At 44.8% G+C, this 26,601-nt stretch overlaps 1 protein-coding gene across 1 annotated transcript in view; it reads right to left on the bottom strand.

Annotated features, from left to right (window-relative positions):
* Frem2 (FRAS1 related extracellular matrix 2) overlaps positions 1-26,280 on the bottom strand; it is a 135,788-nt gene extending 109,508 nt beyond the window's left edge. Inside the window, exons 1-2 of the mRNA XM_052180528.1 lie at positions 20,943-26,280; positions 15,271-15,360 (exon numbers count right to left, since the gene is read on the bottom strand). Coding sequence (XP_052036488.1) covers positions 15,271-15,360; positions 20,943-26,064 — 5,212 coding nt within the window. The 5' untranslated portion in view covers positions 26,065-26,280. The remainder of the gene's footprint in view (positions 1-15,270; positions 15,361-20,942) is intronic.
* Positions 26,281-26,601: the final 321 nt, after the last annotated feature.

The following is a 26,601-nucleotide window of genomic DNA, read 5'->3' as shown; positions in this document are numbered from 1 at the left end:
CCTCGCTTTGTTACCTGTGCAGCACACATCACCAATCAAGACAATCGGGCATCTGAGGCTCCTGGCTTTGTTCCTCTGTACAAGATTACATTGAATAGTCTTTTCTGGTTCCCTGTGAATTTTATTAATTTAAAAGCACTTCAACAAAAGGGGTTTCCCAACCCTATATTCTTGAAAAATGACATTAAGATATGGAGGGTAAATGTATTGAATATGCAGATTGCTTTGAGGAATATGGATCTTTTTACTTTTAAAAAAATTATTTTGTTTTTAATTATGCGTATGTGTTTGCGTCTGTTAGTGTGCATGTGTACCACATGGGCACAATACCGAGGAATGTCAGAGGAGGGTATCAGTTCCCTTGGAATTGGAGTTACAGATCACTGGGAGCTACCTAACATCAGGGATGGAATCCAAACCTGGGTTCTCAAGAACAGCAAATGCCCTGAACCACAGAGCCATTTCTCCAGGCTTGATATTGTGGACCCATGGACACACACTGTGACTGCAGTGCAGTTAGAGCCCTTTGGGACCTCTAACCTTCACGTTGCTTTAAGTCCCTCCATTCCATGTTATACCAGCGTGCTCTAACAACAGGAAATAAATAATTAAACTCTGAGGAACTTGACTGCTTGCTTGGTTGTTGTCTTTGGGGTGGGGGGGCATGTATAGGGATGGAAGCCAAATCCTAACACATGGCAGCACCGGCTTTACTTCCGGATTGCTCTGCAACCCCTGAAAATTTTGTTTTAATCTTCTGAGTTTCAATTTCCTTTTAGATTAAATGCAAATAATGAGAAGTACTGACTGATAGTCTAAAAACTGCTCAGCTAAACTGTTAGGATGAAGAGCTGGCCATGCTGGAAATGGTGACTTGCAGCTCCTGTCTCCCTCTGCTCTGCCCACCTTTCGATTGTGTTCACACTCAAGACTGGAGACATGTATGTACTTAGTATTATAGAATTCTTTCTCTCTCCCTCTCCCCTTCCTCCCCCTTCCTTCCCTCAGTTTCTTCTCTCTCTCTCTCTCTCTCTCTCTCTTTCTCTCTGTGTGTGTGTGTGTGTGTGTCTCCAATCTCACATAGCCCTTGAACTCTCTAAGTATCCAAGCATGACCTTTGACTCCTGCTCCTCCTGCTCCCACCTCCCAGGTGCTGGGCTGGCAGGCACCACTAATCCTGTCTGAGAATTATCTCTTAAAAAGAAATATTCTCAGTGTCATTTTTTACAGTAAAAGAAATCAAAACCAGCAGAATTGAGCCATTAGCACATACTGAAGAAATACTGTTTACACAGGACTTATCACAGGAGGCTAGAAAATGACTGCAGAGCTGGTAGATGCTCTGAATAAGCACGCCAGGAATTCCAAGGTCAAAGACCATTATAAACTGTTCTTTCTTTCTATTAATAATAAGGAGAAGGGATGGCAGAGGGGATCTTGTTCTTATCAACTCTGATAAACAAGAGCCCAGCAGGATTCTACCTGTTATGAACAGGAGGCAGAACAGACTTGAGTGATTTCAAAGTGTTTTTCTGCCTGTAGAGCAGGGTGCCATAATTAGTCACGATAATTAGGTGAATGCATTTAAGCACTCTTTTGTAAATGCAGACTTCTTAACATGCTTGCAGTTGTTCAAATAACTCGTGCAATGTAACCAAATAGTAAAACACAAGTTATGGTTAAAATCATCCACAGGGGACAGTATGTGTGTGTGCAGATACAGGTATCCACACACTCATAAGTATAGCTCACCTACACACCACACAAATGTACCATATAAACAACAACACAACACACACACACAAACACATGCACGCACACAACAAACCCTCCAATCTATATTCATTGTACCAAGAAATTAAAAAGTTCAGCTTTGGGACAGAATATATTATATAAGGCCTCTTTGCTTAAAATGCATGCTCTCTGGGGAAAGAAAATCATAGCTTAATGTTACTGTGATTTTTGCCTGGTCATTAAGATTATGTTAATATACATTTTTAATTGTAGCTCTATATTTGTTATCTTCCTATAATAAATATATATATTTTTGTAAAAAGAATATGTCCAGTGAATCCCATTGATATAGTGCACTATAATAATCATTCAGGTGATAAAGTGGGAATCTTTTCAGGGAAAATGGTCATAGTTATCAGGATGAAGACTAAACTGTTTTTAATCTGAATGCTTTCTCAATGACTCTGGGGAGTCACAGAAATTCATTTACTACCTAGCCCCTTCTTGGATACCATCTAGGGATCATCTTTATTGTCCTTGACAATGGTAATTCCGTCTGTCCTGTGCACAAGTGTGTCACTGTGCACTCAGGTGTGTTAGAATGACAGGAAACAACAGATACCTGATAGGATCCTTGTAGCAGCCAAGGAGTGGATGTGTGAGAAGGATGCGCAGGAAGACACAACAGGTCTGTGTTGGAACTGTACAAAGCCCATGCACAGAACAATGCTTTTCCCTAAAGTGTGGGGGATGGGGCTCCTAGGTGCGGGCTGATCAAATTCTCCTAAAGTACAACTCTGTAACTGAAAACAGCAAGTTTGCTATACAATGTGTGTCACAAACAGCCAGAGATGAGTTCACTAGCTGTAGCTAACAGAGAGTAAATGATTAAAATGTTAGAGAGAGTCAGAGTGACCACATACATGACCCTGGAGGAGGGGACTAGATGTGGTAGAACCTGGTTGAGCCATCTACAGTTCCAAAATCTGTCTCATACAGAGTCTTCACCATGGTCACACATGTATTAATACAATCTAAGACCAACAGGGACTCACACTCACGGAAAGTGGACAACTTAAAAGGAGTTTATTCTTAGGCACTTTCACTTTATAACATACTCTTTAGGGGTCTTGTTTACTTAGGAAATCTCGGCTATGAGATGCTTGGCTGGTCTGCTTCGGCTCTGCCAATGTGACCTTCGTTTGAGCTCCATGGATAGACACCCTGTGTCACTCAACCATCGCTTGCTCTAATTTTCCCCCAGATGTTTATTCTTACCACGTGCAGAGTGGTCTGAGGTAGAGTTAGGGAAGGGCATGCATACAGGGGCTGCGGACTGTCTCAGTTTGGTCAAAGAGATGAAGGGAAATGGGGATAAAAGCAATCCATTAAGAGGAGGCCATAAACTCATTCTGTTCTCAGTGCTGTCTGGAATATACACACGTGCTTATTATAACAATCAACTCAAGGAGCCGCAGTACCTATACATTCCGAGGCATTGAGCAGCAAATTCTTTTCTCCATACATGTACAAGTAAGAGGACCAATGAGAAAGCTTGACATAATATAAAAGTTTGGCTGGAGCAATGGCTCAGCTGTGAAAAGCGTTTTTTCCCAGAGGACCTGGGTTCGATTCCCAGCACTCACAAGGTGGTATACAACCATCCACATTTCCAGTTTATTAGCCGTGGTTACTGAGGTTCCATTTTGACTTTATCCATAAATACAAATATGGGCTGTATGAAAACCTCTCCTATTTTGTGAGTTAGAAACAGTTGGGATGTAATTGCTTAGGAGAGCTGACAATGGCCCTAGCACCATGTCAAGGTAGACCATTGTCAGTGAAAGCAGTTTCTTACCCCTTGAGACCTCTAGCCACTTAATATCGCCACTGTGAGGGTGAATTAATATCAAAAGGAAAAGGAAAGTTTTGGCACAGGGAAGGGTATTCTTTAACTTGTAAAATGCTTTAACTAAAAGGACACAGCAAAATAAATGGCTTTCAAATTATTAGTGTAATTTGAGATGCACTTGCAAACGATGTGCTCATAGCCTTTTAACAATCATCTTATAATGTATATGTATAGCCGGGCGGTGGTAGCCCACGCCTTTAATCCCAGCACTTGGGAGGCAGAGGCAGGGGGATTTCTGAGTTTGAGGCCAGCCTGGTCTACAGAGTGAGTTCCAGGACAGCCAGGGCTACACAGAGAAACCCTGTCTCGAAAATACAAAAAAAAGTATATGTATAATATGTATATTTATAATGTATATATAACTATCTTATACATTATAATGGAACTGTACAAATTACAACTTTTGGTGAGCATATGTATATATATTATATACACATGCAGTATAGGTATCCGCCTTCCACTTGGCATAATGACTTAAATGATTATATAAGTGAATATATACAAATGAGCATTTTAAAACAGTGTGTAGCTAGAAATTCAGCTATGGCATCTCAGAGGGATGCAATGTCTTTCCAAGGAAGGAGTGAGCATGGAGGCCTACAGCCTGGCTGAACGTCGTGTAGAGCCTGAAGGAAGGGTGCAAGGCCCAGTGCGGAGCTCACCGCAGTGCACATCCCCAGCCAGCACTCCCTTGGCTTAGTCAGAACTGGCCTGTAGATGTGCTCACCAAGGGGCAGAGCCTGGAACATACACTTTGTCTGTCAAATGGTCAATTGGAGATGTAAAGTGAAAGCAGGGGGGGTGGCCCAGTGGTGAGGTGCATTGGCTGCTCTTCCGGAGAACCAGAAGATCCGGTGCCCAACACTGGCATATAGCTGTTTTGCACAGTGCACAGACACTCATGTAGACAAAACAGCTATATGCATAAAATAAAAAGGAATGGAGTCTCAAACAAAAAATAAGAAAGAAAGAAATGCAAGGAACAATCTAATTTATTCTTTAGAAATTTCCTGACAGCAAAGGAAGAAAATATTTTTCCTAATATCCAAAACCTGACATGGGTATCTCTAGAAACCTTAGGGGGTAGGTCTTATTTCTGGGTCAGAGGGACAGCAACATGTCACGAGATCTATTAGAAGAAATGTGTCGGGCTGGAGAGATGGCTCAGAGGTTAAGAGCATTGACTGTTCTTCCAAAGGTCCTAAGTTCAAATCCCAGCAACCACATGGTGGCTCATAACCATCCTTAATGAGATCTGATGCCCTCTTCAGGTGTGTCTAAAGACAGCTACAGTGTACTTACATATAATAATAAATAAATCTTAAAAAAAAAAAGAAATGTGTCCACTTACTGGAGAAATATTTATTAAATAAAGTAAGCACCTGTTAGGAACGGAAGAGCTATCAGTGAAATTGAGATAAAACTCTTCCACCTTCACAAACACTGTCCTATATTCTAGAAGGAACTCAAGGACATTTACACAGCACCTTTGCATCAGACACTGTTTGAAGCAGTTTATGTCTGCTGGCTTCCTAAAGGCTCAGAATGTGCACAAGCAGCTGTGGCGATACGGCTCATCAGAAATCCAAAAGGGAGGCAAAACTGTCTGGATTCGGGAACTGCGGGGCTATGGACAGTGCACCAAAATGACTGTGAAATCCAGACAGCAAGAAAAGGTTTGAGAAAACAATTTCTTAAGTGCCATTTTACATGACTTATAGCCACAATGAAATGGCCTCAATTTTCAGCCATTTCTACCCCAAGGGAAGAGAATTATGAACACCCGAAATGGCTCTCTCCTGCCTTGTGGATTTCTAGAATCTTCTGAGCAGTCTCACGGCCTCCTGCTCCGTTTCTGAAGTGGCTCTCAGGAACACTCCGAGAGATACTCTTCAGTGTGTTCCACATCTCACCCCGCCTGAGCTGAGTGAGACGGAGCATGTGGCATTACCAAGATGACAGGATGACATTGTCCGCTCAAGCATCCAGCACAGGAGTGAAGAGTGAGGGCCTCAGTCTGAAGGAATGTCCCCAGAGTGGGACAAAGAGCACTGTGGCTGAGAGAGCACGAAGGGCGTCGTTTTCCAAGCTTAGATCAAACTTAACATGAAGAACAAAGGACTACTTAAAATAAAAGACTAAACATAGGGGTGTAATTATCTCTCAGTCTCTCAGTCTCTTTTAGACTCTTTGTTTGAATGATGCTAAAACTAGTCTGTACTCTGTATTACATGATAATTAGCTAGAATTGAATAATTCATTCCGAAGAGTTCTCCTGGCAACATTGCTAGGATTCTAAATGCAAATCAATTGAAGGTACACTTCAGTTTCCTTAGTATTAAATGTTTCCTTAACATTAAAGGGTTGCTTATATACTGCCACTTGGTAAGTATTTTTATTTTATTATTATTATTATTGTTGTTGTTATTATTATTATTACTACATCAGAGACAAAGTAATCAATAATTTTAGTAAATCTACAGTATCTGTTCAAAAACAGAATGCTGATGATAAAGATTTCTTTCTCTTTCACATAAATGCTTTAGCCCTAAGGAAATGAACATTGAGAAATCAGTCAAGGCCTGGCTATAGTAGAGCACACCTTTAATCTCAGCTCCCAAGAGAAGTCAAATCAGCCTGATCTACAGAGATATTTCCACACAATGAAACAAAAAGCAATAACAAACAACACTAACAAAAAGAAACCAGTCGGCGCGTGTGCAGAAAGGACAAAAGCAAGGCGGCCTTCCTCACATGTGTGCGCTTTACATATTTGTCATATTTTCACCAAGTTCAAGCTCAGTAAATCTTATTTTTCCTTATCTGCAATGAGAATTAACTGTGTCCCTTTGTCCCTTTGTCCTCACTGGGATTTCACAGACACATGGCTTTCACACTTAGAAAGTAAAAACTTTATCAACGTAGCCATAAGTAGAATTCAGCTATTACACAGTCTTTATTTACAAACTCTCAGGATTATAAGAGTGTAAATACTAGAAAGTCTTCCTCCAATCTCTCAAGAAAATAAAGATTTCAGTGTTCATTGAAACATTATACATTGTTCCAGAGGCAACACTGGCTTCTGAAGGAACATGCTACATGCATCCAAAGGCACAGCACTCACTTCTCAATAACCTGAGAAGAAAATGTCATAGGCTGCATTCTCACTGTTTACATTTATTAATATCTCAATGATACATTTGTTCAAGTGGCCATTTCTTTACAATATTCACTAATATTTGTCACTATGGTGACTACAGCAGTCTCTCTATGTGTGTGTGTGTGTGTTTATGTATACATATGTACAAATACATGAAGTGCATCTAGGTAAATTTTGTGTGTATGTTTGTATGTACACAAGGCACACTCAGGAGGTTTGTGTGTGTTAATATGTATGTATATGGAAGAAACACAATTAGGTGATTTGTGTGTGGGTGTGTGTGTACATAGGAATGTATTTATATGAAGCACAATTAGGTGATGTATGTGTGTATATACATGCGTATACATGAAGTACATTGAAGTGATTTGAAAATCTGAATAAATATAGAATGTATCAGATGTTTTCAGCCTTGGTTCCAGAAATTTCCATATAAAGCTACTCTATTACCAGATATTCATTAATACAGTTGTTTTTGGAATTTTTACTGTAGCAAAATCAAGTCACTGTCTTTAACCTTAAGTCCTATAAAATGGATATTCCAGTGTTGGAAGGGAGAAACCACACAAGCTAGCAGAGCTTGAGAGATGGGAACTTTATATATTAGTTATTTAAAAATGGGGGAAATTTCCTCCCACAGTCTTAATTAAGCCACTGGCAACCTGGTAAGTGGATTTTAAGTAATTTGTAAGTTTCACTCTACATCGGAGAAAAGTTCAGCGCCTTTCTAATTGTCGGGTCTATAAATTTCCCTCCACCTGTCAGTCAAAACCTGTCAGTCAAACTGTACAGACAGTTGCCATGGGAAAGACAGAAAGGAAGGAAAAAGAGAAGGAAACAAGGAAAATGCAGAAGCAAAGAGACACATGCAGGAGCTTAAGAAAAAGGAGACATTCTAGGTGGCCACACACTCCAGCACTAGGAGGGGGATGGGAAGGCAGCCGGATTGGGAGTTCAAGTCCAGGGTGGATTACATAATAAGATCTTCTTCAACAAAGGCATGATTACCAAGAAAGGAGAGAAGGTCCTGGGGAAGAGAGGAAGGAGGGAAAGAAGGCAGAAGCCCCCAAGTCCTCTGGGAAGGGCCCACAGCTAGACACAAGCAGCTCCCCGCACAGACCCTCCTGGGAACTGAAATATATGAATGGCAAACTCTCAGCTCTTTTTCCTACTCAGTCTTCGAAAGAACCCCGCTAGCTGCTCACTATTCTAATCCCCACTTTACAATCGCAACTGAGACCAGCCAAGTTGAGATGCTTGGCTCAGAGTCAGGTCTCCACTGATGCAGGGGTTCACGGTGGTGCTTGTTACAACTCCCACTCAGGCAGTGAGATGGAGCAAAGACGCACAAGGAAACGCTAGCCTTCCGGAGCCCTCGCTGAAGAGAGTCAGGACCTCTCGGAGTAAGCCAAGTACCTGGGCTTCATCCGGGCTCTGCAGCAGGCCCTCCAGTCTCCCCCAGAGCCGTCATTCCCCACAGAAGCCCCGAAATAGTCTCACATCTTGACTCCTTCCTTCTTTCACAACGAACCAGCAAGAGGTTACACATTTAGACTCAAAATTGTGGGGGAGCTATCCTCTTCTCTCTATGTCCTGTTTTGAGATAGGATCTTGCTCTGTAGCCCTGGCTGTCCTGGAACTTACTACGTAGACCAGGTCCGCCTCAAACCCAGAGCTTCATTTGCCTCTGTTTCCCAACTGCTAGAATTAAAGGTGTGCACCAGCACCCCTGGCCCTCTCAACTCCAGGTCACATGACTCTTACTGCCTCAGCCTGCCAGGCTCACACTATTGCTCCCGGTTCAACCTCTGCAGCTGGAAGACCTGCCTTCTAAAGCGCAAATCGGACCACACTACTCCCTTGTTTTAAAATGAGTGTACCCAATGCACTGAGTGCACAGGCTGTGCACCGTGGTCTGGGGTCTAACTTGCTAGCGTAGTCTCAGCCTGCTTGTTCCCTCTCTCTCCCACTCTCCCCCTCCTCTCCCACTCTGCCTCTCCCATTCCCTCTCCCTCCCACTCTCCCCTTCCCCTCCCCCCTCCATCTCCCTCTCCTCTCCTCCCTCCCACCTCCCCTATGGTTTGTTCTTTTTTTTTTTCTTTAAGATTTATTTATTTATTATATATGAGTACACTGTAGCTGTCTTCAGACACTAGAGGAGGGCATCAGATCTCATTACTGATGGTTGTGAGCCACCGTGTGGTTGCTGGGATTTGAACTCAGGACCTTTGGGAGAGCAGTCAGTGCTCTTACCTGCTGAGCCACCTTACCAGCCCCCTTCTACTCATGCCTCTTTTTTTCTCCCTCCCCTTCTGCAGCCGCTTCACTTCATCCCTAGCTTAAGTATCACCTCGCAGAGAGACCTTTTTCTGAGTTGCATTTCTACCTCAGAAACTCCCGAATGTTCTGTCTGTTGCTTTATCCTCGGGATAGAGCTAAGGTCAAAGACTGCCAACATATTTATTTATATTTATATATTTATGCCATATTATATATTTATTGTTGTTTTCCAACATCCAGTAAAAACCTGAATCATCCTGGGAACGTCAAAAGCATTGGTTGGCTAACTCAATAAATAAATGAAAATAAAGAGGTGGGTGCTCTCAGCCAACCATTGGACTGAGCACAGTGTCCCCAATGGAGGACCTAGAGAAAGGACCCAAGGAGCTGAAGGGGTTTGCAGCCCCATAGGAGGAACAACAATATGAACCACCCAGTACCCCCAGAGCTCTCAGGGACTAAACCACCAACCAAAGAGCACACATGGAGGGACCCATGGCTCCAACTGCATATGTATCAGAAGTTGACCTTGTTGGACATCAAAGGGAGGAAGAGGCCTTTGGCCCTGAGAAGGCTTGATGCCCTGGTATAGGGGAATGCCAGGACAGGGACGCGCGAGTGGGTAGACTGGTGAGCAGGGAGAGGGGAGGGATGGGATAGGACATTTTCAGATGGGAAGCAAGGAAAGGGGGAACATTTGAAATGTAAAGAAAGAAAATATCCAATAAAAAAAGCTGTTTTTGTTTTTGTTTTGTTTTGTTTTTTAAAGAAAGCAAGCAAGTTTACCCATAGACACCCTGACCTTTCTCCTATACCTCACTTAGTTCCTTGGTTACATTTCTTTAGCTCTACAAAATACAGAATAATACTAATTACAACCATAAACTTGACCATAGAAAGCAGCCTTCTCTTTGTCTCAGCCACACAGAACAAACTTATAAGATACCATTAAGTTTTAGAACATGTACTACAGATAAATATTTAGTTTGATATTATGATATTTTGATTGCTCATGAAAGAAAGATTTACTTAGTTGTTAAAGGGCAATATTATTTCTTTTGGGTATAAGAATGGATTCAAGTTAAGTCTCTACAGGGATTCAATCTCTGCCAAAGACTTACTGATTTAAGTAAAATGCTATCTGCAATGATGCCCAGCGTATATTAATAGTGTAGACTCTGGGGATGAACATAAAGATGACTGATAAAATATTTGAATTGCACTATTCTACCAGAAGAGTGACTTCTTTCACAGATGCTCAGCAGGGGTGTTTTTAGAGCCACGCCCTAACCAGAGAGACATTTGATGACTTGAACTATTCTGAACTTCCCAAAGAATAAAGAAGGGCCTATAAACATTAGCCACAGTAGCCGATGTCCCCCTGAAGATCTGTCCTCCAGTGGAGCTTGTATTGTGTCCACATTTAAAGCATTTTTAATCAGTGCCTGGCACTGTTTCACTGTCCTGAAGCTAAGGCCCTGGTCCCCCCACCCTTCCTCTGCTTCTCCTGTCATCGGCAATCGGCTTTACTCTCCAGAACGCTTTCTTCCCCTCTAGGCTCAATGGCAGGCTGATCTTTTTTGCTTCTACTTATAACCCTCATTCCCTTCCCACACACACTTTGTACCTATTTATATTTTTCAGCCATTACTTTAAATTCAAGCTAATTATAAGTAATTACTCTGCCTCCAGCCTAACATGACAGACAGCATCAAGTCAAAACTCTTGCTCCTTGGGTCCAGAAGGAAGAGGTTCCCATGACCCTTTTGTATCTAAGCATTTAATTTGATGTTGCATGACAACTTGAAAGCCTTGACCTTAACTGACGTCTCGTAGACAGAAATGACCGTGTGACTTCCTCTCCTATCTCAAGGTGCTATTTATATCTTTCCATGGCTCATGAATTAACGATCTGGGTGGATGAGAATTCAGCCACCAGAAAGCATATTCAAAGACAGCAACAACAGAAAATGACCTGGCTGTGGACCAGGCACATTATAGTAGCCAGCACAGATTAATGTTATGTCTGCTGCCCAGTTCCAATGCCAGGAATGGCGGGCGGGGCCCAGCTATACTGCATGCCTGGGACAGAAAGAACACAGAGGAGGAAGTGACAAATCCAAACCAGTTTCATAAAGAGGAAAAGTAATAGTCCTCTTACATTGCTTATCAAGCCATGAGATCATGTAACCTAGACTCGGGCTCACACAAAAGGTTCTAGGGAGATGCGTTAAAGTGGTAGAACCCTTGCCATGCATGCAGGAGACCGTGAGTCTGACCCCTTCCCCAGAGTCCCCCAGTCTCCTCCATGACCATCTTGGATCAGAGCCTGAGATCTTGAGACTTAAAACAAAGAATAATAAAAAATATCTTAAATAACAACAACAGCAACAACAAACCAACACTATTCTGATAAGTCTTGTGCATACTTTATATGAAGACAGCTTTCTATTTCTTTGGCTGTTGTCTCGGCATCCCCTCAAAATAAAAATTTGGGGGGATGAAACCAGAAAAGAACTTGCTCAAAATTATGCTCTGGCTTTAAATTTTCAGTAAAGTAGAAAATGCTTAATTCTTTTTAAATTTTAAGTTGTTTACATAATATACCAAAACCCCCTTTTCCCCCTTAAAATGCCTCTTTAAGGATAATAACAAGAATGCTCTAAACTGGGGCTCTTCCTATGTTAAATACATCCCACTTGAAGATTTCAAGTCACTCTTCACAGTGACTGGTCCAGCATGCTGATAAATGTGGAGGCTTAGCCAGGAATCCACGTCGGTGCCATGGGAATTTAAATTAAATCTAGGATAGGAGAATGTTCTTACAGAATGCCAAAGTTCCACAGGAAACCACTACAGAAGCATCTCTTGGGGTACTGTTTAATCAACCCTTGCATAAAAATGAAAGGCTGTTCCTTCACCCATGGCTTCATCCATTTTAATATTTGTCCTGTGTGTACATGTCCTGGTCTGAGCAGGTCCAGAGGCGGAAGCGCTGTCTTGAGGCAAAGGCCTTCCTTCTGGAGTGATGGATTCTTACATCCTGAGCTGCTTGTCACAGTAAGTCATCGCTGCTGTACATGAGGTTAGGGATCTGAGTACCAAGACCATGGCTCACCGCCTCATCGAGGTACAGGGAATAGATTTGGAGAGGAAATGACATTTGAGCTGGCACCGTGGGGAGATTAAGTCATTAGGAGTGAACACAGGGCATACCTGAAATAGTTACTTGACACTGGCTTTCACACAATAAAGAGCTAGAGTAATTCTTTGGAGGGAAATCTGCAAAGGTCCCCAGACCATTTTTCTGTTAGAAGACCTTGTAGTATCAAGAATTAAACCACAGCAAGAGGAGATCGGACTACACACAGTTGAGCACCAGAGGGCATCTCAAGTATTTTGGAATGAAAACTAACAATCTAGAAGACACTGTGGTTTCTGTACCTTCCACAGGCAGAGTGTTCCGACCTGGGAGTCTCTGCTCTCTTCTACTACTGTTAGGAGTAGTGAGGAAGCCAAGGGTTCTCACAGTCTGGGGGAAGAACATGAGATTCAGTTCCACCTCTATTCATCTACTTGGGCAACTTGAAGAGGTTAATTACCCATTTTCATGACTCAGTTCCCTTACCTACCAAACAGGGATGATACTTTTGCTGTTGTTAGTGTACTGAATTCAGAGGGATGTGGTGGGAGCAAAATTACATGGGCAGCAATAAATCATATAGAAGTTTTAAAGTCTAGCTGGGAGATCTCTGAGATCCAAGGACTGACGCTCTCTCTCTCTCTCTCTCTCTCTCTCTCTCTCTCTCTCTCCCCTCCCTCTCTCTGCCTCTCCCTCTCTGTGTTCTACATTATATCATGGATCAAATGTTCATTTCTCCTTAAGTTTTAGGTTGTGGAATTGTTTATATAATATACTGAAAATCGCTCCTTTTTCTGGCAATGCTCCTTTAAGAATAGTAAAGAACTCTGTACTAGGTTACTGGGTCAAGCTCTAACACAGAAAGGAGCTCCCAAGGTAAAATCCACGTCTATCCATTTCTCACTAATCTTACCTCCCATCACCTGGTAATTAACATCAAAGTGCTCTAAACCCAAATTGCAAGGAGTTTGTCCCAGGAATCATTCCTTGAATGGTAAATGGTCACCCACTCGTGACCACGTTGTAACAGGAGAATCCTGTGATCCATCAAGTCCCAACCACACACGGCTAAATCTGAAGCAAGAGGTTTTAGGCTTCTGCTTTCAAATAATTTCTTCCCACATTCCTGATCCTTGACATGAAATTCTATTGTAATTTATTTATTTGTTTGTTTGTTTATTTATTTATTTATTTATTTTAGGGGGGTCCCAAGACAGGGTTTCTCTGTGCAGCCCTGGCTGTTCTGGAACTCACTCTGTAGACCAGGCTGGCCTCGAACTCAGAAATCTGCCTGCCTCTGCCTCCCAAGTGCTGGGATTACAGGCGTGCACCACCATGCCCGGCTTATTGTATTTTTTAAAGCCTAGAGGATTATGTTTGTCCTGAGAATATCCTCAGCTAGTCATCACTCTGAAAACAAGCTTTCGGGTTTGAAGGCAGTGACTTCGGTGGGTTGGAAGGAGACTTGGAAAAAGCCATTTGTGTATCTTAGAATTGATTCCACCAGACTTTTTAATGGGGGGGGGTGTTGGTTATATTGTAAATGGTCTAACACTTGGATGAGGTTACGCACAAGGGACAGTAATATTTTGTATGTCTCGATGGGGCATAAAAATATTAGCCATGGCAATCCTCTGCTTTATCTAGAGATGGTACGTACACTGTTGGTTAAGCCTTCTGTGAAGTGTGTGAACAGCTTCCAGTATCTCACATCTGGAGCAGCTGTCAGACAACACTGCCTAAGGGTATGAACTTTCAATGTTTTCATTGGAGCAGCAGGAGTCAGTAAGTACGATGTTTTTAGTTTATCAGTTGGTTTCTTTCTTAGGACTTTGTTCCTCACTGACATTCCTTTGCTAGTGTGTCAATTGCTAAACTATGGTTTGGTTCCTTTCAAACACAGACATTAGCTATAGTAAGCCTGGGATCTGAGGCAGGAATCAACTAACTGTGGCCGTGTAACCTTCTTTTGCCTCTCTGGCATGCATGGGACAGACATCACTTTCAGACACCCGGTTGTGTTGTATCCAGCAATAAGTAATATTTTAAACAGGGTATTTAATGTTTTGTGGATATGGAGGATGAGGAGGACCTCTCCTTGGAGTAGATAACCAACCAATGGGTCCTATTTTAGAAATGTCACAAGGAAACCAATTCAGATCTAGCCTGACTGAATTCTCTCTAGTATGTTGCTTTCTTTCTCAAAACTTGATGTGTCCTGTTTGTACAGCATAAATACTTGGTGAGGTTCTGTAACTTTCCATGAGGATACACAACAAAGATAAAATCTTTCTATTCAATCCAGAAGCAACTAGTGTTTCCAGGTCTAGGTTTGCAGGGGGAGGCGGCAGAGTCCTTAGAAGCAGAAGAGAACCTGAACAGGCCTGGGGTGGTGTGAGAGATGGCAGTGACACTTCCTGTATAGGAAACTTATCTAGAAAGACACACACCAGTTTGTTTTTACAGTGTTCTTCAAACTTGGCCAAGGAAAACTTTCTGCTAGACCAACTCACAAAATACCCCAAGCTAAGAAGATCATTAGATGCTCTGATCCTGGGGCAAGGAGACCAAGCTATTCATCAGAGTTCTTGCTGAGTAGAGGCAGTAACTATGCGAAAGACAAAAGGGTGCCCTGTTTGGGGAAGACCCACCAGGGCAGACACGGGCTGTGATGGGAGCAGGGCTGGATTCCAACATGTTCCTGCTGCCTGAGAAATCTGAACTGGGCAGAGGAAGCCTGTTCATACAGATCTCTCTCTCTCTCTCTCTCTCTCTCTCTCTCTCTCTCTCTCTCTCTCTCTCTCTCTCATAAACCACAAGACAGAAATGATAAGACATTTACCCATATCCACCAAAGAGTGAGATGCTATCAGATCGAAATGACTAACTTTTATAGCAGACACAAAATCCACTCTGCATAAAAATCACACGAACATAACATAACACCCGAGAAAGATTCCTTGTAGCAATGTTGTTAAAAGAGCAACCAAACATAAATAAATTAATAAAAAGAATAGGCCACCCTGGGAGTGGACTACTTACCATCATCTTCCACTATGAAATGGAACGCATCACTCGTGGCATTTGCTCGCTCTCTCAAGACATAGCATATTTTCATGTCATCAATGTCAGCTAAAACACAACCAAAAGGCAAGGTGATTAGTTACTGTAGCAAACCTGATGACTTACAATAAAGCCCACTGGCTATTGTGTTTCTGAAAACATGTTTAGATTCCTTTTTGGGACTGGGACATGATGCTTTGTTCTGTGACTCTACACCCCTTAATATTAGCTGTCCCATGGAAATCTGATCCTGCACACAGATAAATAGAGGACCAAACTTAGATTATAATAATAGCAAGGTGATGCCCCCTTCCCGCTAAAGGCGTGGCTATTAAACACGGTATGTCAGGCCCATGACAGGTGGAAAGGAAGATATTTTGAGGCGCGGCAGACGTCCCGGACCTCTTGAAATCGCCATGCTTCCCGTCCCTTGCAGAGTGAGTTTTACAGAAAGCCAAAGGAAAGAACAGATGTAAGCACGGTAGTGCCTTTTCTTAACTGTTACAGTGAAGTAGACTGCTTTTAAACGCTAGTGCACAGTAGAGGCTTCAGCCACTCAGAGGTGCCTTTCGCTGCTTCCAAGTCTACCTACCAGACTCATGTGCACAGGTCTAGTCTATTAAGATTACCTATACACAATTTTTATAATTTTTTAAAAAAACCAAATCTATTTATTTATTTATTATATGTAAGTACACCTTAGCTGTCTTCAGACACACCAGAAGAGGGGTCAGATCTCATTACAGATGGTTGTGAGCCACCATGTGGTTGCTGGGGTTTGAACTCAGGACCTTCGGGAGAGCAGTCAGTGTTCTTAACCGCTGAGCCATCTCACCAGCCCTATACACAATTTTTAAATGCCTCCATTTTATCAGCTCCTCTCTTTAACGATGCCACCACCACATACACAATGTAATGAAACAAACATCACTCAGTCCTGAGATACTTAAAAGAGATCTGTCTTTGATCTGGGCCAGTCAAGGTTACACAAATGCAGACGGTGGTTAAGAACGGTGTCACAGGTGTATAATATTTATCTGTCTCCTTTGTGTTTATGGCTTTCCTAATTTCTGAAAGCTCTATTAGGTTTGTGCTATGGCGTTCACAGGGGTTAGAAACAAAAATGACATGAGAACGTTTAATCTTGATGAGCACAGTGCTTAGAGTCGGCAAGTTCCATCCTAGAGTCCTGAATCTTTTCCTAGGAGATGTGACATGTGAACTGCTCCTTGCCTCACAGCTCTGAAAGAAGACACACTTATAAAGAGACATCTCTGCTTTCTAGTTCACGGACCAAGCCCAAATGTATTGCACCCCTGAAGTCCTTTACTGTTTGTTACCTCTGTTCTACTGTCCCACACTAACGTTCATATCAATCAGCATGAGCATCTTTCCTAGCAGATTAAAAACTTCTGAAGGTTTTTTTAACATGGTAAGTCCTCCGTTGAAAGTATTTTAGTCAGCAAATGATCTTGTGAGTCTTAACTTGAAACGAAAGAGCCAAGTGGTCTCCTCCACTCACCAGCATCTCCACTTTAACCTGGAGTGAGCTTCTGAAGGCTAGGAGGCACCCTGTCTCTGCACAGCCCCACACAGCATCTGTATAACCCCTGCACAGCCAACACAACACCTGTATAACCCCTGCACAGCCCCACCCCTGCACAGCCCCACACAGCATCTGTATAACCCCTGCACAGCCAACACAACACCTGTATAACCCCTGCACAGCCCCGCCCCTGAACAGCCCACACAACATCTGTATAACCCCTACACAGCCCCTGCTTGACCTGTTAATTCTAAAATCTCAATTTATGATCTGTTGTCTATCAATAAGGAATGACCAGAACTCTGCTGATTATACATCCTTACTGTACCAGCCTTGACAAACTCTTTTCTAGTTTTCTCACCCGCTCTTAAATTTTGTTTGAAACTCTAAAGGCACTGCTTGGAGATGATGGTGGTGATGGTGATGGTGATGGTGATGGTGATGGTGATGGTAATAATGGTGGTGATGGTGATGATGGTGGTGATGGTGATGGTGATGATGGCGGTGATGGTGATGGAGATGATGGTGATGATGGTGGTGATGGTGATGGTGATGGTGGTGGTGATGATGATAATAAGTGAGTGGAGAGACGGCTTTGGCTAAGAGCACTGGCTGCTCTTACCGAGGACCGTGGTTCAGTTCCCAGTACCCACACCACCTCAACATCATCTTACAGATGATCTAACACTCCCTTCTGGCCCCATGGGTACTGAATGCATGTGGGTGACATACATGCAGGCACAACACACATACACATAAAAGAAATCTAAACAAAAATATTTTTAACTAATTTAAAATAAAGCTCAGAGGCTGGAGAGATGGCTCAGCCGTTAAAGAGCCCTGGCTGCTCTGCAGAGGACGCAGGCTCCACTCCCAGCACCCACACGGTGGCTCACAGTCTCCGGGTAACTGCTGTTCCCAAGGAGCTGATGACCCCTCTGATCTCCACAGGGACCAGACACACACGTGGCAAACAGACATACATGCAGATAAAACATCCATACAATAAAAATAAAATCAAGCTATAAATTAAAATAAACCTCTATTACATAACCTGTGCCAATGTTTTCTTAAAAAAAAAAGACAGTAGGAGAGGATTTCATTGAAATAAATAGCTGCTTCAAAACTCTTCATTTTCCCTATAACTTTGTTTACACTAATTCAGGATTTCAAAGAGAAACTCTTAATGTAAGGACAAAGAAAATACAGTAATTTAATAGCTGAAATGTTACAACAGTTACCTAAGAATTAGATTTTCTTCTGATTGCTATATTTAATATATTTATTTCATTGATCTATACAACCAGCCCATAGTTCCTATTTTAAGCAAATATTTCTAGAAATCATAGTTGGTGTAAACAGGGTGGACAAGCCTTGTGCCTTCCCAAATCCTTGCTTGACAAATATAAACAAAAAATAATTTGCTTAACTAATCACCCATCAAAAGTATCAGTATGTGCTTATTATTTATTTGTTTTTATTTTATGTATAGGAGTGCTTTGCCGGCTTGCGCCTTAGAACGCTGCATGTTTGCCTGATACCCAGAGAGGCCAAAAGAGGGCATCAGATTCCCCCAAAGCTGGAGTCACAGGGGGTTGAAAACTGGCCATGTGAGTGCTGGAACTGAACCTGGGTCCTTTGCAGGAACATCAGATACTTACCTGCTGAGCCATCTCTCCAGCCCCATTATGTACCCATTGTAGAGAAAAAGGAAAGTTTATGTAGTTGAGACAAGGCTTCGGACCTGGGAGCAACGAAAGTGTGATGGTATGGGTGGGGACGCTTGGACAAAAGGCAAAGTTCGAAGCAAATCTCTAATCTGACTAATTCTGCTCCAGAACCTTTCCTGACAATGAATTTTCATAAGTCTTCGAAACAAAAATGTCTCCCAAGGTCCATTTAGTTGATCAACTTAGGAATAACCTCTCTGGCTACTTTTGTTAAAAGTGTTTAACTCCATCAAAATACGGTTTCTCTTATCCCTTCCTGATAAAGCAAAACAAAAACCAGACTGCACATGCGCGGTCCAGTCCCCTGCCCAGCACGCCTCTCCCCTGCAGGAGGATAGCCAGCTGTGATGGAGGCATCATCTTTAACGACTTATCTAATCTCCATAAATAACTTCCAGGAACCAGATTCTAGCCCCGACTTGTTCAAATGAGTGCTGTGCGATTGAATATCAAGCGTTCCTCCTTAGAGTCTGAATTTGTGTTAAAATGTGGTGAGTTCCTTTAAAATATGATTTTTAAAACTGTATTTTTTTTTACCACAAAACATAAAACTATTCTACCATTACAAGGATAATAAAACTTAATTGTGGTGAAAACAAACAAACTGCCTACAGTAAAATAGCATATTTTAAGGATTCACTATATGAGAAATAATATGGCGGTATTTTGGAGCTGTTGAAATTTGGCTTGTAGAATTTAAAAGAATTGATTTGCATATCTCCTTCCAACTTTTTTGCTGTTGTTGTGTCTTAACAACAACAACAAAATCCCTGTAAAAACTGTCTGTTTGGGGTTCAGAGGAGAGATGAGATGGAAGGGTTTCTACCCTCTGATACAGTTCTGTCCTCCCAGGAGAGCAAGCCAGCCTGACGCTGGTGACTCCTCTCCCAGAAGCATCTACAGAGAACTCTGCCAGGCCTGCACCCACTCTGGGGTTTTCCTGTCCCTGCAGGCCCGGGATATATGCAGGCTCTCAGCCAAGAATCAGAGGCTGGAGTGTGAAGCTGTCTGCCAGCATCAAACAGAAAAGTAGATCACGTCAACACAACAACGAAGTCTATTAAAGTGTTTGTTGTCTAAGAGCAGAACCTTGTAGCAGGAAAAGAACACCCCCGCTGGGATGTCCTGGGGTTACACTCCATTTCCACCCCGGAGATCCAGTTTCCTTTCTGATGCTGAGATTTCCCTGAAAGCAACACAAATCCCTTTGTAATGAAAGTTGCAGGGTCTGAGAACAGAGCCCTGGCTTCCCAGCTAGCAGCTGAATGGCTTCTCCCTTTCCTCACTGAGCTGCCGGGCAGGGGTCACATGCCCCCAGGTTCCTGACCTCCTCAGAGCCCAGCCCCAAGGGCCCCAGGAATGCAGGTGCTTAGAGCAAGGGAAGTCGGACACTTTGCTTAGGACAGGGCAGAAAAGGCTTTGAAGAAAAAAACAAATTAGAGACAATGAATGAAAATAACAATGAAATAAGTAATGATAAACAATAATAAAAATAACATAATAGCAACTATAAAATTAAGGAAAAATAATAAGAAATAGTAAGCAATAATAAAATCAGTAGAATAATAAAAAATAATGAAATAACTCCCTCCTTTGACAATTAATCATCTTTTCATATTTTCTGAGCTTAATGAGATGGATGACAAGTTAGCTAGTGAATGAACACATAGTTTTCTTGCACATCATTAATTGTGTGCATACCCGCGTGGTGTGCCCTGTTACATGAGATAAAATCTTAATAACTCTCAACAGGTTTATTTATCTCTTGTGTCTTTGGACAGCTGTCTGCCCGAGTCATGAACCAGTAGGGAATATTTTTAAAAGCTCAAATAAATATAAATGAATATTATCTGTTACTTACAAAACTCCCAATAGTTACTGCAAGTATCAACTCAATATTTAAAAATAAAAAGGTAATTTAGAATTTAAAGGTACTGTGTTTGAGTGTATATTGATAATGACAACCAGGTGATGTATACTACAAATCTCACTATTAAGGCACTGAAAGGTTCTGAGAACTGTGTGCCGTGTTACCAAACAAGATGGCAAGAGACTTGGTGACATTCGAAAGTCAGCCTCTGACACAAACCCCCAAATCCATGTCTTTCCTTATCAGCATATCTTGCCACAGTTACAGAACTTTTCTATTCCCTCTGATAAAGGTGGTTACAACACAACACACAGCAATATGGAGGTGTTTCCCAAGACTGTGGGTATCTGTGTGCTCTCCCTTCTGCCTCTCTCCCTCTGCTCTACTCTTTTCCTTGTCCCTTTAGCTCAACCTGATGTTCTACTTGTAAGACTTAGGGACCCACTCATTCTCAGGAATAGAGCCTAGCGGGGCTTTGGTTGTAAGGAGGAGAAGCAGAACATACCTTGGGTAAACTGTGTGACACTGTGATTTCCTTGGCCCAGGTTGAGAAGGTAGCCATGTTGGGGGGCTTCTGTCACAATGAACCTGAGAGAAAAATGCACGCTGTCTCTGTCCTCCACTTTCAGTATTTTGCTTGTGATCATGAACCCCAAGTGGCCAGTGGCCAGAGTCCGAAGTGTAGAAGCTCCTTTGTTCACCACAACTTGGGGGACACTGTTGTCAACAGGTAACACCTGGATTTTCATCACTTGAGGTCTCCTAGTTTCATACACTGTATCAGGAAAAACATAGAAGTCTGAGTGGGTGCCGTCGGTCACTGTGAAGGAGAAGCTGTCTTCTGTGGATTCTGTGCCATCGTGTTTGTAGCTGATTAAGTTTTCATTCAAGTCTTGCTTGGTGAAAACCATGACGGATCTGGTATTGTTGAAGAGGAGGTGACCGTGAACAGGGACCTGGGTGATCATGAATTTTAGGAGCCTGTCAGGGGTGTCTCTGTCCTCCACAGTGAGTTCAAAGGGGGTGATCAGTTTGCTTTCACTTTCACTGACCACCAGGTTGTGGATGGTGACCACTGGCTTTTTGTTGTCTACGTCGCTGATTGAGATCCGGAAAGTTCGGAAGACAGGGTTCCGGCCATCGGTGACTTGAAACTCGAAGCTGTCCATCTTGACCTCATCCTCAGCTGTGTGTATGTAATAGATTTTGTTACCAGCCAGCTGGAGCTGAGTAAAGGAAGTGATGGACAGTCCCCTTCGATCTGTGCACTCCAAGTGACCTCGAGTCGGATCCCTGGTAATGGTGAAAACCAGGTTCTCATCAGGACTGTTCAAGTCGCTCGTGCTTAGCAGGTCCGTTGTCAGAGTGACTTTGCCACCTTCCTTCAAGGACACGCCCTTACTCACCACATCAGGGAAGACTATGTCAACGCTTCCAATAGACACGTAAAAGTAGCGATCTATAAGAGCATTTGTTCCATCTGTCACGTCAAATTTAATCAGGTCTCGAATGCCCTCTTGCCCAAAGTGGACGTATTGAATCAAGTTCCTGTCCACTTCGTCCTGGGTAAAATTCATGCCTAGTGTGATATTTTCAAAGACACCTAGAGGCTTTCGTCTCTGTAACAAACCATGACCTGGTCCATAACGAATAATATAAACCAGCGATTTGTCATCAGAGTCTAAATCGGTGGCCATTAAGACTTTGTTGTTGATAACTTTGGTTTCCCCAATTTCTATTTCTAGCCCATTATTGATGGTCATTCTCGGTGTCTCGTCATCAACGGGGATGACCATGATGAGGACCGTCTTCTCCACAGAGTGCTTGCCATCTGTCAGCTTAATCACAAAACTGTCCTCTTGGGTCTCAGAGTCATCGTGCTCATAAATAATGCTGGAACTCTCTATAATCTGGTCCAGGGTGAAGCTTTCAACCAACACTGTACCATTGATCAGCTGGTTCATGATGTGACCGTGAGTCGGAAACCGGGTAACGGTGAACGTTAGATCATCCCGGGGAATGTCAGCATCTGCAGCGTTGAGGATGGGCGTGTCCACCACCAGACTCATGCCTTCCATCACCATGAATTCCCTCAAGAACAGTTCTGGCTGCTCGTCATTGGTAGGAATGATGACAATGGGGAAAATCTGTCTCTCGGAAAAGTTAATGCCATCGGAACAACGGACTATAAAGCGATCTTCGACGGGTTCCACTCCTCTGTGGACACTCTGGACATAGTTAATGTGTCCTTGCCTGAGATCCTTCATCGTGAAGGCACTTATGGCAATCCCAGCTCTTGATTTCTCTGAGCCTGGTGCTGGAGAAATGTTCTCTACATAGCCCGAGGTTGGCTGAATGACTATTGTGCACAAGAGGTCATCCATCAGGGAGTCCATGTCCTCAGCACTTAGGTGAGTCAGGCTTATCATGCTCTTGTCACCTTCCAGCACGACAAACTGCTTGCCAACAGAAATTTCAGGGGCTTGGCTGTCCACAGGGAGGATGGTCACCCACACCGTAACACCTTGGATAATACTGCTACCGATTCTCCATTCTTGAGACACAGCTGACAGACTCAGGTTAAACGAGTCTGCTTTGGGCAACAGGCCAATCTCACCACTGGTGTGAGCGTAGACAACAGAGCCCTCCAGGATGTCTCTCTGGGTGAACTGCTCAGCTGGAGCTCCATTGACCAGGATTTCTCCATATAAGGGTGCACCTTCCAACAGGAAGGTCAACATCAAATCATCGGTATCCTGATAGGCCCCTTTAATGATATTGGCAGTGACTTCGGTAGCTCCGTTCTCTAAGACATCTAGATAGGACTCCAGGGTACCAGCAGGAAGGACTGACATAGGACCTTCACGGTCCACTGGCCGCACATTCACTCTGAGAGTGATTGGCACCACGTGGTGTCTGTCGCTGACCTCCAGGGAGCAGCTGTCAGTCACAGATTCGTCCCCGCTATTCCAATAGGAAATTCTGCCATGCTTTATGTCCTCCAAATAGAAGTGTCCTCCTACATGCAGTGGCCGTCCAGAAATCCGCATGTGGCCGTGTTTGGGGGCCTGTGTGAGAGTGAACGAGATGTGGGCCGCGTCCGTGTCAACGTCATTCACATGTAGCTCCGTCTCACGCAGGATGTGATGGCCCTTCTCCTCAACGGTGAAGCCGGTGTTGACAATCTCGGGGGGCTGGTTATCCACAGGCTGCAGGTAAAGGGTGAAGGTGCCTGGAGCCACGTTCCCGGCTTGATCTTCTACTTGGAACTGAAACTGAGCCACTCGGGCCGCTACTCCCAGCTCCTGCCCTGGGGGCCTGTAAGCGATTTTATGATGATTGACCTGGGCTTGGGTAAAATGGGTCACCACAACCGAGGGATTATCAGTGAAGACCAGAGTGCCCAGTGGAGCCGGCAGGTGGTTCTCGTCTGTGTCCGTAGGGGGCTGGGTCACTGTGTACTGCAGCTCTCGGTCATCTGTGTCCTGGTCAGTGTAGTGCAGCCACCTTTTCCGCAGTGGTGTGAGCTGGGATTCCTGTACCACCATCCGAAGGGGACAGCCACTTCCCAGTTCTGGAGGGAGACGGTCGACGGGATGAATGCGTATTACGAACCTCTGGATCCCAGACTGATTAGGGGGATCGTGATTGTCTTGGACTCTAAACATGAACTGGTCCATCATTGGCCCAGGGCTGTGGGGCCCCGAGTGCCTATAGAAGAGTTTCCCCTCTGTGATATCCTGCTGCCGCCACTCTGTCACCATTCGCTCGTAAAATGAGCCTTGTTTCTGCCACAGACCCTGCTCTTCCCGGGGAACATGCCTTTGGCGGAGAAGCAGGTGTCCCGAACTTGAGAAGGGTGGCACCAGTACAAAAAGCAGCTGAGAGTCATCTGAATCTATATCGGTCGCACTCAGAGTCAAGGGCGGGATGGGCACCGTTTCACCCTCGGCCACTGCCAGCCCCGTGTTGGCGTTCAGGACCGGTGGCTGGTCATCCACAGGCACTAAAGTGATAGGGAACAGGAACTGGACCTGGTGCCTGCCTCCTCCATCTGACATGCGCAGCACCAAGTTGTCACTCAGGGAACCGTCTCTGTCATCGTGCTGGTAGACAACCTGGCCAGCTGCCAGCTCAGCCACCGTGAAGGTCTTGGGAGCAGAGTCACTACTGGGAGAACCCAGAATAACAAGGTGGCCGTGCCGGAGCCCAGCCACCACCTCCAGTCTCACAGCTTCTAGGTCATCTTCATCACTGATGACCAAGTTCTGAGGTCCACTGCCTACAGGACCCGTGAGCGGCCGATATTGACCCTCGTAGAGAATAAGGCCAGTGTTCCGTGTGACCACTGGAGCCAGTGTATTCATGGGTTTCACCACCACCATGAAGGCGAAAGGGTCTGAAGCTGCTCCTTCAGGATCCACTACCTCCAGCTCTAGTTCAAACAGGCGCTCCTGATCGGAGTCTTCAGAGGGAGGCTGGTAGGCAATCTTCAGCAAGCGCAAATCCCGCTGTGTAAAGGAGGAGAGAGGCAGGCTTCTGTCATCAGTGCTCACCAAATAGCCCTGCCCAGGCTGGAAAGCAGAGGTGAGGTTGAAAATCAAAAGGTCTGGGTCGGATTCTGCATCCTCTGCTGCCAGCATGTCTGGAGTGAGAGCAGTCAGTACAAACTGGTCCACCTCCATCATCATCATGGCCACGAAACTGGGCTTGGGTGCAGTGTTCTCCGCGCCTCCGCGGATCCTCACAAGCACCTGGAAGTGCTCACGTTTTAAAGGCGGGCTGCCCACTGGAGCCACCCGCGAATGTAGCTCTACCACCATAGGCAGCCAGTCCCTGTTGGGTGAGCGACTGGGGGCTGTGTGGCGGTAGCGCACTCCCAGCTCCTGGAATGCTTTGCAGTCCATCAAAAGGGTCTCGGAGGCCCCTCCCTGGACCTGTGGGTAGTGAAGGAGTTCTCCATAACGAGGCAAAGCGCTCAAACCTGGCAAGATGCCCACGCGGCACTCCTCGGTCTCAGGCTGGTAGGCGAACTCTAAGCTCCGAGCGTCCAAAGCATTGCTGGTCCCTAGCAGTTCTTCCACGACCAGAGGTAAATTCCGAGTCACAACCTCCAGCTGGGTGAAGACCACTTCCACCTCTAGTGCCAGTGGCAGGACTAGCGCCCCTCCCGGAGCATCGTAGCGCAGCTGCAACCGGACACGGTCGCGGGAAGGGCTGCGAGCACCCAGGTGCGAGTAGCGCACCTCACCCGGGCCATAGTCGCACGCAAAACGCTTGGGACTCAAGCGGCCCGGCCTCTGGGCCAGCGCGTCGTTGTCTAGCACGGTCACTGTGCAGCGATCTCCTGGCTGCACCTGCAGCACCAGGTCACGCAACGGATCCAGCCAGACTTCACGACCAAAGGGAACACGGAGCCCGTGGTTCGCCACCACTATAGCTTCCTCTGTAGGGACCCCCGAAGTCCCGGAGAGACCCAGGGACAGAAGTGCTGCGCCGGGGGCTTCAGCCTGTGTGGAGACTCGGCTTACCAGTGACAGGAGCAGAAGCAGCAGTAGCCTGGGCGACTGTGCGAGTATCGGCTGGAAACTGGAGAACTCGGCTGTCCTGCGCGCGCGGGTGGCCATCCCGGGAGTCCTTGTGGTATGCAGACAGCCGGCGTTAGAGTTCCGACTGTTCACCCGGCGAGTTTGCAAAGCTAGTTTTTGCAGGCTCCTAGAGAGCCCGATGGGAAGGGCCGGGAACTCGGCGCGGTGCCTATGGGCCCTCCCAGTGGCAGGGCTGGACCAGGAGGATGGCCAAGTGCACCTCGCGGTCCCTCCTTGGAGCCGCAATCCAAGGTACTAAAGACTTCCAGCGCGTCCCGGGCGTGTAGCAGCCAGGAGAGTCCCTACATCCCTGGTCCCGGGACCTTACTCTTTGAGGGAAATCTCTCCCGGTGCACCCCTAACTCCAATTCTCCCAGGGGGCCAATCGCTGTTCGCTGGAGGAGGCCCTGAGTCCAGGGTTGGGTAGTGACTGCTGTCAATCAGCTCCCAGGCGGGGAAACTGCGCAGAGCTGCGCGGAGAGAGGTGCAACAGGTTGGTTGGAATGGAGGGGCGCCCGGAGCTGCTTGCCTAACAGCCCTGGACCTGGGACTGCAGCTCAGCCACCAGTCCGAGCG

Source organism: Apodemus sylvaticus, chromosome 4, assembly GCF_947179515.1.
Source record: "Apodemus sylvaticus chromosome 4, mApoSyl1.1, whole genome shotgun sequence".
In the NCBI taxonomy this organism is placed as follows: domain Eukaryota; kingdom Metazoa; phylum Chordata; class Mammalia; order Rodentia; family Muridae; genus Apodemus; species Apodemus sylvaticus.
This window is presented reverse-complemented; position numbering and strand designations above follow the sequence as displayed.